The following is a 16,106-nucleotide window of genomic DNA, read 5'->3' as shown; positions in this document are numbered from 1 at the left end:
AATACTTACAGCTGTAATCACAACCAAAGGTGCTTCTACAAAGAATTGACACAGGGGTGTTTACTTATGAATATTAGATATTTCTGTATTTAATTTTTAAGACATTTGCAAAATTTTCTAAAAACATGTTTACACTTTGTCATTATGGGGTATTGTGTGTATATGTATTTTTATATTTCATCTATTTTGAATTCAAGCTGTAATAGAACAAAATGTGGAATAAGTCAAGGGATATGAATACATTGTATGTTCACAGGTTTTTCTCTGTGCACTGAGTGGTGTTCATTGAACTTTCTTCAATATCCTATACCAGGGTAGGGAGTTACTGCTGGTGCCAAAGCAATCAACACTATAAACATATTGTTTTTAAAATCTGACAAATGTGAGGCCAGCAAAAACATATGCCATTTAATAATCTGCTTTGGTCATTATATTGCATCTTGGGGGGAAAAGAAAAGGAAGAGACATGGTATGACATGTTAACGCAGGGAATGTAGAGAGAGTTCAAACTGACTGAACTGCCTCAGTATTCCTTTAATATTGTATAATGATCATCCATAATTTATATCTGTATCAAAAAACAGGTCTTTGTACAATTGACTGTATATAAAACTGACATATTTACAATACACCCGATAAAACATAATAGCTAAACAATATTTTTTTGTAGCTCTTGTCAATTCTCAATTCTATTGCGACCCAATGCAATAAATGTGAAAAAAGCAATAAGTGTGCTCTGAGCTGCTATGTGTACATGGCTACATGTAGATACTCCAGTCTATGTTCCCTCTGTTTTCTCTTCTACTTTAACACACAAATACACGCTTTAGTAACAGGCTGACACTGACCATTCCTGTGTCCCAAATTTTTGACCAGGGCCCATAGGACACTAAATAGGAAAGAGGGTGCCATTTGGGACACATCCAAAGTCTCAACTCTAAATGGGACAAGCACTTTGATTATGATTTCCCATGCCAGAGTTCCACACCCACCTTGTCCTTCTTAAACTCCTCATACTCTGGATTGTCAGTTGGTAGCTCGAGTCGGCATAGCAGACAATAATTGGCCTGTAAAGATACACAGCAATGGTTAGGATTCTCCAAGGGTTATATATTGTTCAGGTAAATAGTAAATTCACATCAAAACCAACAGAATTGATCCGTGTGTGTGTGTCGACTCAGTGGCCAGGCCCTCACCTTCCTTAACCAGGGCAGGATACAACCAGAGTGAAAGAGGTGTTTGCAGGGCATCTCCCGCACTGTCTCCTGCTCCTCAAACTCCAGCAGACATACAGGACACTTCAGCCCTTTGTCTGGATGATGGGAGAGAGGGAGTTCAATCACAGACCATAGACTACACTTTCAGACTACATTGGTTGTCGTGCAAGCAATTATAATGAATTCAATGGATTTTTTTTAAAATAATCATAAATATTTTTTTACGGGGTGGACCAGCTTCAACATTGCAAATAGATTGCAGCTTCTATCAATGTAATGTTCTGCATCATTTCCAATCCCACATATTTTTTTAAATAAATATATTATTTGAAATATATATATTTAAAATGTTGATATTTAATGCAGGGCCGACAGACAAGTTCCATACTTTCTCCCCCTTCCACTTGCCTCTTCCATTTTTGCCGTAATGCTGCAATTAGTTGGTTATAATTTTGGATAGAGCAGACACTTCCATATATGTTTGTTAGCTGCATGTGTGACATAACTCCACCAGTCCTATATATATGATATAACTTACCAAGATTACACCGCACACTTTTTTTTTAATCCATTTGTATATTTCAGTTAAACCATAATATATGTTGTAATATTTGTTGTGTATTTTCCATTCCATGGTAGCCAGATCTTATCTATTTTTGCTAACTTTCTTTTAAAATGTAGTGTAGTGAGATAATTTCTTTCTTTCGGAATATAAATACTGAGTATGTCCACCATTTTATTGGTAATGTACACAGTAATGTAAAAGTTGAATTTGTTTGTGATCCAATACCTATATCATAATTTGGTTGTAATCCAGAGGTTAGAAAAATTATCTAGATCCTCTATGAGGTTATGGAGGAATCCAAATTGTTGATTTAAAATAAAACATGAATCATCTGTGTACAATAACACCTTTGTTTTTAAGCCCTGGGTTTCTAGCCCCTTTATATTATTGTTGGATAAAATTTGAATAGCTAACATTTCGATGGCCATAATAAATAGATATGCCGATAGTGGACAACCTTATTTTACTCCTTTTGACAGTTTAATACTTTCTGAGAAGTAGCCAACTGAAATGTATTACCACATGAGACAGCACATTATTGTTGTCTCATTTTTGAAGAGACAGTAGCCTATAATCCCCAAAGGTTTTTCACAGCTAAATAGGGTAGTTTATGCGGGCAGCAGGATTCACCTGCTTGCTCTGGGGATATGACAACCACAGGTAAGGTTTGGACTGCTGTTTTAGCAGCTGGGGGAGGAAGATGCTGGTCCCAGTCAACAGGCATTCAGTGGCATTGATGCAAAATACAGACTGGATTGTGTTTTGCCAGAAGATACAGACCCTACACATGTATACACTGCACTAGGGGTCGGAACGCAATCATGGTTACATTAAGACACCGTGGAGCTGGCGCGAGATATGTGTCGGAAAACTTACCTCAATGTAGGGATGGGATATGCCACTGTACTCTGAATGTTACCTTTATCCACACTGTTCCATCAGGAAGATTGAAATACTGCTAGTTTTCCTGGAAAACTGCCCTTTTCGTCCTCATTTCTGTGACAAACGGTGAATTAGTTATTGATTTATACTGCTTTTAATGGCATCTTATAGATTTTATGTATTTCTATCAAATCAAAACTGGAATTTGTATTCAAAACAAAGGTTTTAAAAGTATGCTAGACATTTATAGAATAAACCATCTCTTTTTATGTTTCTGTGACTTTCAATGAATTAGTTATTTACTTTTACAATTCTAAGTGGCTTTTGGCGAATGTCTGTTGAATGTCTGATGAATGTCAGAATGTGTGAATATAAAACCAACTTCACCTTGGTAGATATTTTCTCCTTGTTCTATCTGTGCTACACCACTGTCATTCTACCAGGTACCGTCATGTAAAGTTTGTCCATCTGATCACAAATGATGTATGGGAGGGATTTAGGATAACAAGAGCTGGTACAGGGTTGGTTTGGGATTTTTATTTATAGTAGTTGAAATAGGGACTTGGTTATCGAGGGCTGATCCAGTTTGCAGCTGTTAACCTGTCAGCTCTCTTTCTCTCCGTCTCTCACTCTGTCTATTTAACTTGTCAGCAGCTCTCTCTCTCTCTGAAATACAAATTCACTTTATGATGTGTAAATGTTTTTGTAAACTCGCTCAATATTTGGGCTACTTCATGATAACTTTCTTAACCCTGTCAAATGCTTTTTATGTACAGTGCATTGGACCCCTTGACTTCCTCATTTTCCTCAAATGTATTACAAATAAAAGACAGAAATAGAAAGTATTCAGACCCTTCGCTATGAGACTCGAAATTGAGCTCAGGTGTATCCTGTTTCCATTGATCATCCTTGAGATGTTTCTACAACTTGATTGGAGTCCACCTGTGGTAAATTCAATTGATTGGACATGGTTTGTAAAGGTACGCATCTGTCTATTTAAGGTCCCACTGTTGACAGTGCATGTCAGAGCAAAAACCAAGCCATGAGGTCGAAGTTCCGAGACAGGATTGTGTCGAGGCACAGATCTGGGGAAGGGTACCAAAACATTTCTGCAGCATTGAAGGTCCCCAAGAACACAGAGGCCTCCATCCTTCTTAAATGGAAGACGTTTTGAACCACCTAGACTCTTCCTAGAGCTGGCCGCCCGGTCAAACTGAGCAGTTGGGGGAGCAGGGCCTTCGTCAGGGAGGTGACCAAGATCCCGATTGCCACTCTGACAGAGCTCCAGAGTTCCTCTGTGGAGATGGGAGAAGGACAATCATCTCTGCAGCACTCCACCAATCAGGCCTTTATGGTAGAGTGGCCATACAGAAGCCATTCCTCAGTAAAAGGCACATGGCAGCCCGCTTGGAGTTTGCCAAAAGGCAACTAAAGGACTCTCAGACCATGAGAAACAAGATTTTCTGGTCTGATGAAACAAAGATTGAACTCTTTGGTCTGAATGCCAAGCGTCACGTCTGGAGGAAACCTGGCACCATCCCTACGGTGAAGCATGGTGGCGGCAGCATCATGCTGAAGGGATGTTTTTCAGCGGCAGGGACTTGGAGATGAACGGATCAAAGTACAGAGAGATTGTTGATGAAAACCTGCTCCAGTGTGCTCAGGACTTCAGACTGGGGCGAAGACTCAACTTCCAACAGGACAGCGTCCCTAAGCACACAGCCAAGACAACACAGGACTGGCTTCGGGACAAGTCTCTGAATGTCCTTGAGTGGCCCAACGAGAGCCCAGACTTGAACCCAATCAAACATTTCTGGAGAGAACTGAAAATAACTGTGCAGCGAAGCTCCCCATCCAACCTGACAGAGCTTGAGAGGATTTACAGAGAAGAATGGGATAAACTCCCCAAATACAGGTGTGCCAAGCTTGTAGTGTCATACCCAAGAAGACTCGAGGCTGTAATCGCTGCCAAAGGTCCTTCAACAAACTACTGAGTAAAGCGTCTGAATACTTATGTAAATTTAATATTTCAGTTTTTTATTTTTAATACATTTGCAAAAATGTCTAAGCCTGTTTTGCTTTGTCATCATGGGGTATTGTGTGCAGATTGAAGAGGGAAAATACAATTTAATACATTATACACTGCTCAAAAAATAAAGGGAACACTTAAACAACACAATGTAACTCTAAGTCAATCACACTTCTGTGAAATCAAACTGTCCACTTAGGAAGCAACACTGATTGACAATACATTTCACATGCTGTTGTGCAAATGGAATAGACAACTAGTGGAAATTATAGGCAATTAGCAAGACACCCCCAATAAAGAAGTGGTTCTGCAGGTGGGGACCACAGACCACTTCTCAGTTCCTATGCTTCCTGGCTGATGTTTTGGTCACTTTTGAATGCTGGCGATGCTTTCACTCTAGTGGTAGCATGAGACGGAGTCTACAGCCCACACAAGTGGCTCAGGTAGTGCAGCTCATCCAGGATGGCACATCAATGCGAGCTGTGGCAAGAAGGTTTGCTATGTCTGTCAGCGTAGTGTCCAGAGCATGGAGGCGCTACCAGGAGACAGGCCAGTACATCAGGAGACGTGGAGGAGGCCGTAGGAGGGCAACAACCCAGCAGCAGGATCGCTACCTCCGCCTTTGTGCAAGGATTAGCAGGAGAAGCACTGCCAGAGCCCTGCAAAATGACCTCCAGCAGGCCACAAATGTGCATGTGTCTGCTCAAACGGTCAGAAACAGACTCCATGAGGGTGGTATGAGGGCCCGACGTCCACAGGTGGGGGTTGTGCTTACAGCCCAACACCGTGCAGGACGTTTGGCATTTGCCAGAGAACACCAAGATTGGCAAATTCGCCACTGGCGCCCTGTGCTCTTCACAGATGAAAGCAGGTTCACACTGAGCACGTGACAGACGTGACAGTCTGGAGATGCCGTGGAGAACGTTCTGCTGCCTGCAACATCCTCCAGCATGACTGGTTTGTCGGTGGGTCAGTCATGGTGTGGGGTGGCATTTCTTTGGGGGGCCGCACAGCCCTCCATGTGCTCGCCAGAGGTAGCCTGACTGCCATTAGGTACCGAGATGAGATCCTCAGACCCCTTGTGAGACCATATGCTGGTGCGGTTGGCCCTGGGTTCCTCCTAATGCAAGACAATGCTAGACCTCATGTGGCTGGAGTGTGTCAGCAGTTCCTGCAAGAGGAAGGCATTGATGCTATGGACTGGCCCGCCCGTTCCCCAGACCTGAATCCAATTGAGCACATCTTGGACATCATGTCTCGCTCCATCCACTAACGCCACGTTGCACCACAGACTGTCCAGGAGTTGGCGGATGCTTTAGTCCAGGTCTGGGAGGAGATCCCTCAGGAGACCATCCGCCACCTCATCAGGAGCATGGCCAGGCGTTGTAGGGAGGTCATACAGGCACGTGGAGGCCACACACACTACTGAGCCTCATTTTGACTTGTTTTAAGGACATTACATCAAAGTTGGATCAGCCTGTAGTGTGGTTTTCCACTTTATTTTTGAGTGTGACTCCAAATCCAGACCTCCATGGGTTGATAAATTGGATTTCCATTGATTATTTTTGAGTGATTTTGTTGTCAGCACATTCAACTATGTAAAGAAAAAAGTATTTAATAAGATTATTTCTTTCATTCAGATCTAGGATATGTTGTTTAAGTGTTCCCTTTATTTTTTTGAGCAGTATATAATAAGGCTGTAACATAACAAAATGTGGAAAAAGTCAAGAGGTCTGAATACTTTGTACACACTCAATCGAAATGCTCCACAGATATAACTTATCAATTTATTTTTTATTTTACAAATTGTGCACTAGAGTTTTACATGTATTTGAGATGGTAATAGCTCAAGGTTAAACAACAATTGGGAAAGGAAAGTCAGTAACAAATAGGGTAATCTCATCCACCAGCCGGTTAACAATTGAGCATGGGAATGAGGTTACAAATAGAGAGGACACCAAAATGACAAACTCATATGTTAAGAAGATAAGTGAAGATATGATGCAATTTCTCTGCAGCGGTTTTTGATACTGTACACATTGCTTACCTGTAGTCTAATGAATGACACATGTAACATAAATATTCACACTGCATTGCCCACAGAAACAAACTGTCCTCAAACATAAGTATTTCGTATACAAATAAAAAGTTCCTTTTCTTATGTTTCTTTTGACCAGAAAAAAAGGAAGAATGACATGAAATGACTTCCTCATAAAATGACATGACAATTATAATTTTGTGATGTCCCTTTTACAGCTTACATGGAATACTGAAAAAATGGATACACAATTCATCCAATGGTGATTTTCGCTTTTTAACATACCAAAGGCACAATATTTTTTATTTGAATTGACCAAACATTTACATATACCAAATCCTATGGTAAGGCTGGGTAGCCTAGTGGTTAGAGTGTTGGGCTAGTAACCGAAAGGTTTCAAGTTCAAATCCCCGAGCTGACAAGGTACAAATCTGTCATTCTGCCCCTGAACAAGGCAGTTAACCCACTGTTCCTAGGCTGTCATTGAAAATAAGAATTTGTTATTAACTGACTTGCCTAGTTAAATAAAGGTACAAAAAAAATACCACAATTCTGAGTATGAATGTGAAACTAGTGAGCCTGACCAACTATGGCCAGTTGAAGATAATACTGAATTGGGTTGAGCTAGTGATGGTACCATTTCATTCAATGATCTACACACTGAGCACAGAGCCTAAAATGCCTCTAAAAATAAACAATATCACAGATTAAAAAGTTAAGAAAAGTCAACCCACAAAACCTATATTGAGCTCAGGTGGAAAGCATGTTTGTGCTATCATCATACCAACTCCTTGTTGCTCAATGTCATGCAAAATGTGGTCCCAGATCTGGGACCAGGTTAATAAACCTATATATTCATCTACATCCACTATTCTTGTCTGATTGACTCCTTATTTCCGGGGAGGCCTCGCTTGCCCCTGTCTCCATCTTCCATCTTAATTTCCTCCATGTCCTTTGCTCTGACAGACAGTCTATGGTCCTAAGGCCTTGAGGTGGGCTGCTCTACAGCAGTGGGGCTGTTGTTTGAGCTGCGGTCGTCAGGTCCAGACGCTGACCATACAACAATCCCAATGATGATGGCTGCCACGACAACCCCTATACCGGTCAGCAACACTTTCATTTTCATGTGTTCCCACCACTTCTGTTGTTTAACTTTTCCAGCAGACTTTGAGAAAGCCTTACTCTGAAAACACATAATTATAAGATGTTAATATCAAGATAGTAGGATGTTAATACCAAGACTCTGTGCATCTATATCTGTCAGAATATGGAGGGGGGATCTGCTTTATCCGTGCAATTGAGGTTATGGTGCATTGTACATATTTTAAAATCCAGAAAGAACCATTCTGTGATGAAACTTGCTCTTTTCTGACAATTTCCTAGACAGAGGCCTTTAGTTACAGTGCACACTACTTTCCCAATGATCTTCCAATGAATCGAGACTGGTGTTTTTGTTTTTCTTGACACTTCTGTTTTATTTTTCCCAGTAACCTAGTCAGCCAGCCAGTCCTCAGAGAACTATGGCTGTGTCCCATGTGGGCTCTAGTCAAAAGTAGTGCACTATATAGGGAATAAGGTGCCATTTGGGATGCAAACCCAGTCAGCCACCTAGAGAGGCCTCAGAGAACTATGTGGCTGTTGTGATGTAACAGCCTGGCTGGGGAGAAATGTGGGAAAGCTGTGACCTGGTTGGTTAACCCCAGGATGGACCAGGACGGACATGCACCCTGTGGCACATCCTGGACACCCCTCTCTCTATACCGAGGGAGACTAGTGGGTTTAATTCATCTTACAACAATAGGAAATACCTTTCTAAAAATATCACCTTAAACCACAACCAGGATGTAAATTGTGCATTATTTCCCCCCTCCAATTCCATCTAAAGTATATTTATAAACACCAATATGACATTTCCTGCCTATTCCCTGGACTTGTTTTGAACCATGGAACATTGGAAAACACTTTCATGAGACACCAAAGCTGGAGAATTCCAAAGGAGAACCCTATTGTGCTATTTGTGTATGATAGCATTGGAATCATCAAAGTAAGACCTTCAAAGTCAGTGTCTTCATATTACGAATGCTTTGTTTTAAGTCATGATTTGGTTCCATTAAAGACATCTATTAATACATCTAGGGTACTTCCCAAATGGCACCTTATTCCCGATATAGTGCACAATTTTTGACCAGAGCTCTCTGAGAATAGGGCTCCATTTGGGACACACCCATAAACTTCAATTACCTTCTCCAGAAGTTCATCGGCCCTGTTCTCCAGTTCTCCCAGCTTGCCTGACCTCTCGTCAGCCTTGTTGAGATTATCTAGCATGATCACCTTCACCTCTTCCACCTCCTTCTGGGCCTGCTGCAGGCGGTTCTTCCCATTCTCCTGAACACACAACAAACAGTTTGGGATTAATGGAAGATAAATCATGGAACCACTTCCGATTTGGTGTATATTCATTAATGGTTTATTTGAATAGGGGTTGGTTTGAACAAATTGATTGACACAATGATTGAACAATCACCATAAGCACCATAGTGTGTGTACAGATGTAGGATCTTCACTTGAGCTAGTTTCCTACAGCAGGAAAATAATCCTGCAGCAACAGTAAATGTGAATATTTATGTGGATTATAATTCATGGACATTTTTGAAGAGATTGATGCATTTCTCGTAAAAGGAAATGATCAACTTTAGAAGCCCTTTTAAACCTCAAATACACTAAATGTTTTAAATGTCCTGTGTTGCAGGAAGGTTATCCTGCAACAGGGTGATCAAATTAAGATAATTACAACTGTAGCTCACACATTTTTCTTTATAGATTTGTCCCTATCTTTGTGTCACCATGTTAAAGGTAATATTTTGTATTTCTTATGTTGTGTAACCTATGCAATGGTTAACAATAGTGCATTGTTCACACAGTAACATTAATCATTAGTCATATTGGCTGAGAGATTACGTTTCCATAGAGCCAACAAGACAGAACAGGAATATGACAGCCAACAACTGAAGTGGGGCAGGTTTTCCTGGACATCTGGATTACTCTGTTTTCTGTAACCTCGGAGTCTGTCTGGAGGAACATGGCGGCACCCTACAGCTCTCCAAACAAATGAACCACTTTAGCCTGGGGCAACGAAGGTTGAACAACCCACTTTGACAATGACACTCTTGGAGGCCACCAAAATCTACTATAAACTATAAGGGCAGAATCCTAACTGAGATGTGCACACTTAGATCATGTATTGATATCAACAGAAGACGCAAATCTCAAGTTACTAAAAACGTAAACAGGATATTTAATAATAGGTTGTGCAGAGCTTGATTTATATCCTGATGGGACTGTCCGTGACCTTTTGCCCTCTGAGCCGGACAGGGAAGTGAGTGATTCAGGAGTCAAGGATGCTGAGTGCTCTAACACTAAAGCTCAGACACACCGGTAGGATTGTCAAACGTTTTCCCGCCGACAGTACTTAGCACTTCTGAACAGAATGTAGGCAGTCAATCTCTTTTGTGTTCACACAGCAAAGACCTTGACATTGTTAGCCACTCAGCCTTGTTAAAATACTCAAACCAGACGGTGGCAGTAGAATTGTTTGGCAATGTATGTCTGTGTGTGTTGCTTAGTTTATGGTCTAGATTCCAATGTTAGCTAGCTAGCTAATATTGCTATTTTGTAAAAAGCCATTTTTGAAACTTTCCAGATGGCTATAGCTAGATAACGACCTAGCAAGTTAACAAAGAAACAATTCAATTCCCTCTCCATAATCCCAAACTGTCAGTGCCAGCTCATAGCCAAATGTTTAGCTAGCTAACATTAGCATATCCATTGTGATTTAAATATAATGTCAATACTAGCTAGAGTGGTTAGCTAGCTTTGAGGAAGTATTTAGGTTTGTGTGCATTGCGGATTTATATTTATATTGGAGAAGTATTTACTGCCTATCTTCATACTGTACTGTCTTTGGTACCACTTTTGTTCTAGCAAGAGAAGGAACGGCCTCCCACTGTGATAAGTACTTCTCTGCAGTGAGATTCTCTGTTTCATGCAGGAAACCAAGAGACTGAACAAAACAAGTGCAATCTCAGCAACTCTGATGATTTCACATTTCACTGTCATTACTTCTTCGACACCCTTTCATACACACAAACATAGTGGGATATGACGAGGTTAGAACACTAGTTCAGTGCCCTCGTAGTGACAAGTTAGGACTAGCTGTTATAAGTTACCGGTCAATGCATCATGAGTTATACAAGCTTTAGTAAAAGATGCATTTCTTTCCCATTTATATTCACTATTACAGCTGTCATATGGTGAATAAGACTACATCTGGATTGCTGTAGTTAAATTGGATTGAGACATAAAGTTTGAGGATATGCATGGCACTGATTTAGTTCGCACCACCAGTTAAGTTTTAATAGCTGAACAATAGTCTGTTTAAAAATCAACTGGCGACAAAGTCTTCACACAGGAACTGCTGCCCATTCCAGGAAATAGGAAATCTTAAGTCTTATTACATACAGCCGGGAAGAACTAATGGATATAAAAGCAACATCAACTTACCAACATTACGACTAGGAATACGACTTTCCCAAAGCGGATCCTCTGTTTGGACCACCACCCAGGACAATAGATCTAATCTCAGTAGCCGACCCAAAACAACGGCGCCGCAGAAGGGGCAGACGGAGCGGCCTCCTGGTCAGGCTCCATAGACGTGCACATCGCTCCCCGCTCCCGAGTATACTACTCGCCAATGTCCAGTCTCTTGACAACAAGGTAGACGAAATTCGAGCAAGGGTTGCCTTCCAGAGAGACATCAGAGATTGTAACATTCTCTGTTTCACAGAAACATGGCTCTCTCGGGATATGTTGTCGGAATCGGTTCAGCCACCCGGCTTCTCCATGCATCGTGCCGACAGAGATAAACACCACTCTGGGAAGAGGAAGGGCGAGGGTGTATGCTTTATGATTAAGGGCTCATGGTGTAATCATAACAACATACAGGAACTCAAGTCCTTCTGCTCATCCAACCTAGAATTCCTTACAATCAAATGCCGGCCATTTTACCTACCAAGAGATTTCTCGTCAGTTATTGTCACAGCTGTGTACAATTCCCCTCAAGCAGACACCGAGACGGCCCTCAAGGAACTTCACTGGACTCTATGTAAACTGGAAACTATATATCCGGAGGCTGCATTAATTTTTGCTGGGGATTTTAACAAAGCAAATTTGAGAACAAGGCTACCTAAATTCTATCAGCATACTGATTGCACGACACTCAGGGCTAATACTCTTGACCACTGCTACTCTAACTTCCGCGATGCATATAAAGCCCTCCCCCGCCCTCCCTTCGGCAAATCCGACCATGACACCATCTTGCTCATTCCGTCTTATAGGCAGAAACTCAACCAGGATGTACCAGTGACGAGAACCATCCAACGCTGGTCTGACCAATTGGAAGCCACGCATCAAGATTGTTTTGATCATGCGGACTGGAATGTGTTCCGATCAGCCTCAGAGAACAACATTGACCTATACACTGACTCGGTGAGTGCGTTTATAAAGAAGTGCATTGGAGATGTTGTACCCACTGGGACAATTAAAACCTACCCTAACCAGAAACCGTGGATGGATGGCGGCATTCGCGCAAAACTGAAAGCGTGATCCACCGCATTTAACCATGGAAATAGGTCTGGAAATATGGCTGAATATTAACAGTGTAGTTATTCCCTCCGCAAGGCAATCAAACAAGCGAAATTCCAGTACAGGGACAAGGTGGAGTCAGATTTCAACGGCTCAGACACGAGACGTATGTGGCAGGGTCTACAGGAAATCCCGGACCACAAAAACAAAAACAACCACGTCACGGACACCGACGTCACACTTCCAGACAAACTAAACACCTTCCTTGTCCGCTTTGAGGATAATACAGTGCCACTGTCGCGGCTCGCTAACAAAGACTGCGTCCCCCCCCCTTCTCCGTGGCTGAAGTGAGTAAAACATTTAAACTTGTTAACCTTCGCAAGGCTACTGGCCCAGACGGCATCCATAGCCGCGTCCTCAGAGCATGCGCAGACCAGCTGGCTGGTGTGTTTACGGACATATTCAATCACTTCCTATCCCAGTCTGTTGTCCCCACATGCTTCAAGATGGCTACCATTGTTCCTGTACCCAAGAAGGCAAAGATAACTGAACTAAATGACTACTGCCCCATAGCACTCATTTCTGTCATCATGAAGTGCTTTGAGAGGCTAATCAAGGATCATATCACCGCCACCTTACCGGCCACCCTAGACCCACTTCAGTTTGCATACCGCCCCAACAGGTCCACAGATGATGCAATCGCCATCACACTGCATACTGCCCTATCCCATCTGGACAAAAATAATTCCTATGTAAGAATGCTGTTCATTGACTACAGCTCAGCATTCAACACCATAGTACCCTCCAAGCTCATCATCAAGCTGGAGGCCCTGGATCTCAACCCCGCCCTGTGCAACTGGGTCCTGGACTTTCTGATGGTCCGCCCCCATGTGGTGAAGGTAGGGAACAACATCTGCACTTTGCTGACCCTTAACACTGGGGCCCCTCCTGTACTCCCTGTTCACCCACGACAGCGTGGCCATGCACTCCTCTACCACAATCATCAAGTTTGCAGACGACACAACAGTAGTGGGCTTGATCACCAACAATGACGAGACAGCCTACAGGGAGGAAGTGAGGGCACTTGGAGTGTGGCGTCAGGAAAACAACCTCTCACTCAACGTCAACAAAACAAAGGAGATGATCGTGGACTTCAGGAAACAGCAGAGGGAGCATCCCCCTATCCACATCGAAGGGACAGCAGTGGAGAAGGTAGAAAGGTTTAAGTTCCTGGGCGTACACATCACAGACAAACTGAAATGGTCCACCCACACAGACAGCGTGGCGAAGAAGGCGCAACAGAGCCTCTTCAATCTCAGGAGGCTGAAGAAATTTGGCCTGTCACCCAAAACCGTGACAAACTTTTACAGATGCACAATCGAGAGCATCCTGTCGGGCTGTACCACAGCCTGGTACAGCAACAGCACCGCCCTCAACCGCAAGGCTCTCCAGAGGGTGGTGCGGTCTGCACAACGCATCACCTGGGGCAAACTACCTGCCCTCCATGACACCTACAGCACCAGATGTCACAGGAAGGCCAAAAAGATCATCAAGGACAATAACCACCCGAGCTACTGCCTGTTCACACCGCTATCATCCAGAAGGCGAGGTCAGTACAGGTGCATCAAAGCTGGGACCGAGAGATTGAAAAACAGCTTCTATCTCAAGGCCATCAGACTGCTAAATAGCAATCACTAACTCAGAGAGGCTGCTGCCTACATTGAGACCCAATCACTGGACACTTTAATAAATGGATCACTAGTCACTTTAAACAATGCCACTTTAAATAATGGCACTTTAATAATGTTTAGATAAAATAGTACAAATAAAGAAAAACCCTTGAATGAGTAGGTGTTCTAAAACTTTTGACCGGTAGCGTATATCCATTGATTCTTGAAGAATGTAACTTATAAATGCCTCATGAGCTTAGTTCAACTGTCACACTCCATGAGAAACAAAAATATAAGCTTGTTTTTCGCCAATCTTTGTAAACATTGTAAATGTAAACAAACACCGTATAGCCTCATAACATGGTTAAAACATATTTTTTGATATCATGGATGGTCAGTCATTGCATCTACAGCTCTGCCTATTAATCTGAGAGTGGTTACATTTCCCTAGGCCCATCCCTCAGCTTTTTACCAAAACAAAGGTGGGGAGAGAGTTTTGTTATTGTTTCATCTGTTTCATCTGCATATTATCAAGATATTAAAGTGTCACCAACAAAAAGGTAAACAATAGGCCTATAGCAAATGTAGCATTTGGCATACATTTTTTCACATGTAAATAGCACTTTTCAATATGGCTCAAAGCATGCCATGAGCCAACATTTATTTTTCAACTCAAATCAATGAGCCCAATCAGTGCGCCATGACAACAAAATCATAAACAACAGAGTAGGGCTGGTGGCTAATAAGTCCTTGGTTTTGGGGTTATGCTCAGGTAAAACAATTTGGCTAATCTATATTTCCATATTTCCAAGTCCTATTCTTGAAGATCAAGGGGTATAACATTTATTGGAATGTCTGGAATTCTGATAGACTTTGGTTTTTATTAATGTAAAGATATAACTTATAACTTAATTGTATTATTATATGAAGTAGAAGGCGATGGGTTAGAAGAAGCCTAAATAACCAACCCATAAAGTAAAATTTAACATCCATATATGGCTAGCTATGTAAACTTCAACAAGTTAAGTTACTGATTACAATTTTGGACAGGTAACTAGTCACTGTAACGGACTACATTTAGAAAGTAACCTACCCAACCCTGTCTGTATGAAATAATCTATTTACATGGATTTGTTTGAATTGTGTATGATCTCTCATAAATCAAATCCAAATAAAATAAAAAACTATAAAAGGGAATATTTATAAATCAAATGAACTGTATCACACGATGTAGGCTACATAACAGTCAAGTTCAATGTAGGAAAACTGTCTAACGCAATTCGAAGCCAGGCTGTAGCCTAATGTAGGCTATCCACATAAAGTGATAAAGGCACGCTTCTTACAGGTCTGTGCAATATTGAGGTTAATAAACAAAATTATGAATACATAAACATATATAAATATAGTATTTCTTAATCATTTATTTGTAAAAAAAAAAAACATCATAGAAACTTACCATTGCTTTCACGTTACTATCTCTATTCCCGTCGTAAACTGTCACTGAATACAGTGCATTGCGTCTTGGCATAAACTTTTGTGTTCGAACAAATGTTGTCTTTATCCAAGATGATTTTCCGATATCACAAACTTTTATTTTAACCTTATCTCATTTCCAGTTGGCTACAGTTCGTTGCAATCTTTCTTTTAGTCGATATTCTTTATATTCCCTTATCTACTCTCCCACTTTCACTGAAATCTGCTGGTCGGGTCGGGTAACACCCACCCCTTTTCTGGAAGTCAGCAGAACAGACCCTGTGACGTCGCGGCTGTAATGTCACTGAATTTAAATGTTGGTTCGTAATATTAGATGCGTGATCATACTACATAAGTGAAAAGGCAAAACCGTACCCCTATCCTACCATTTGAAAATCTACAGATTTTACAGGCTTTTGACGAGTGGAATTAATACAGAGTAAGAGAGCCTACATATATATATATATATATATCAGAGTGTTGTAGTGTGCCCCTGGCTCTCCGTAAATAATAACAAATAACAAATAAATTGTGCTGTCAGGTTTGCATAATATAAGGAATTAGGAATTATTAATACTTTTACTTTTACTTT

General features: G+C 41.5%; 1 protein-coding gene and 1 pseudogene across 1 annotated transcript; both read right to left on the bottom strand.

Moving 5' to 3' along the window:
• Positions 1 to 744: 744 nt before the first annotated feature.
• On the bottom strand, positions 745 to 2,650 carry LOC106584932 (E3 ubiquitin-protein ligase RNF181-like; annotated as a pseudogene).
• A 3,818-nt stretch (positions 2,651 to 6,468) lies between these two features.
• LOC106585117 (vesicle-associated membrane protein 5) lies at positions 6,469 to 15,797 on the bottom strand. Its single transcript, XM_014170964.2, has 3 exons — positions 15,498 to 15,797; positions 8,973 to 9,116; positions 6,469 to 7,914 (listed from the first exon to the last, which is right to left on the bottom strand). Exons 1-3 carry the CDS (start codon positions 15,567 to 15,569, stop codon positions 7,711 to 7,713), a joined length of 420 nt encoding a protein of 139 aa, XP_014026439.1. The 5' UTR covers positions 15,570 to 15,797; the 3' UTR covers positions 6,469 to 7,710.
• Positions 15,798 to 16,106: the final 309 nt, after the last annotated feature.

The sequence above is a fragment of the Salmo salar genome, chromosome ssa24 (genome assembly GCF_905237065.1).
Source record: "Salmo salar chromosome ssa24, Ssal_v3.1, whole genome shotgun sequence".
Taxonomy (NCBI): Eukaryota; Metazoa; Chordata; class Actinopteri; order Salmoniformes; family Salmonidae; genus Salmo; species Salmo salar.
Note: the sequence above shows the minus strand (reverse complement) of the source record. Positions and strands in the feature narration are given on the sequence as shown.

Excerpts from the sequence above, each read along its gene's own strand:
- LOC106585117 (XM_014170964.2), bottom strand. The coding sequence starts at position 15,569 with ATGCCAAGACGCAATGCACTGTATTCAGTGACAGTTTACGACGGGAAT. Across the intron at positions 9,117-15,497 it reads ATAGTAACGTGAAAGCAATG|GAGAATGGGAAGAACCGCCT; the intron begins GTAAGTTTCTAT and ends TTGTGTGTTCAG. Across the intron at positions 7,915-8,972 it reads CCGATGAACTTCTGGAGAAG|AGTAAGGCTTTCTCAAAGTC; the intron begins GTAATTGAAGTT and ends ATGTGTTTTCAG.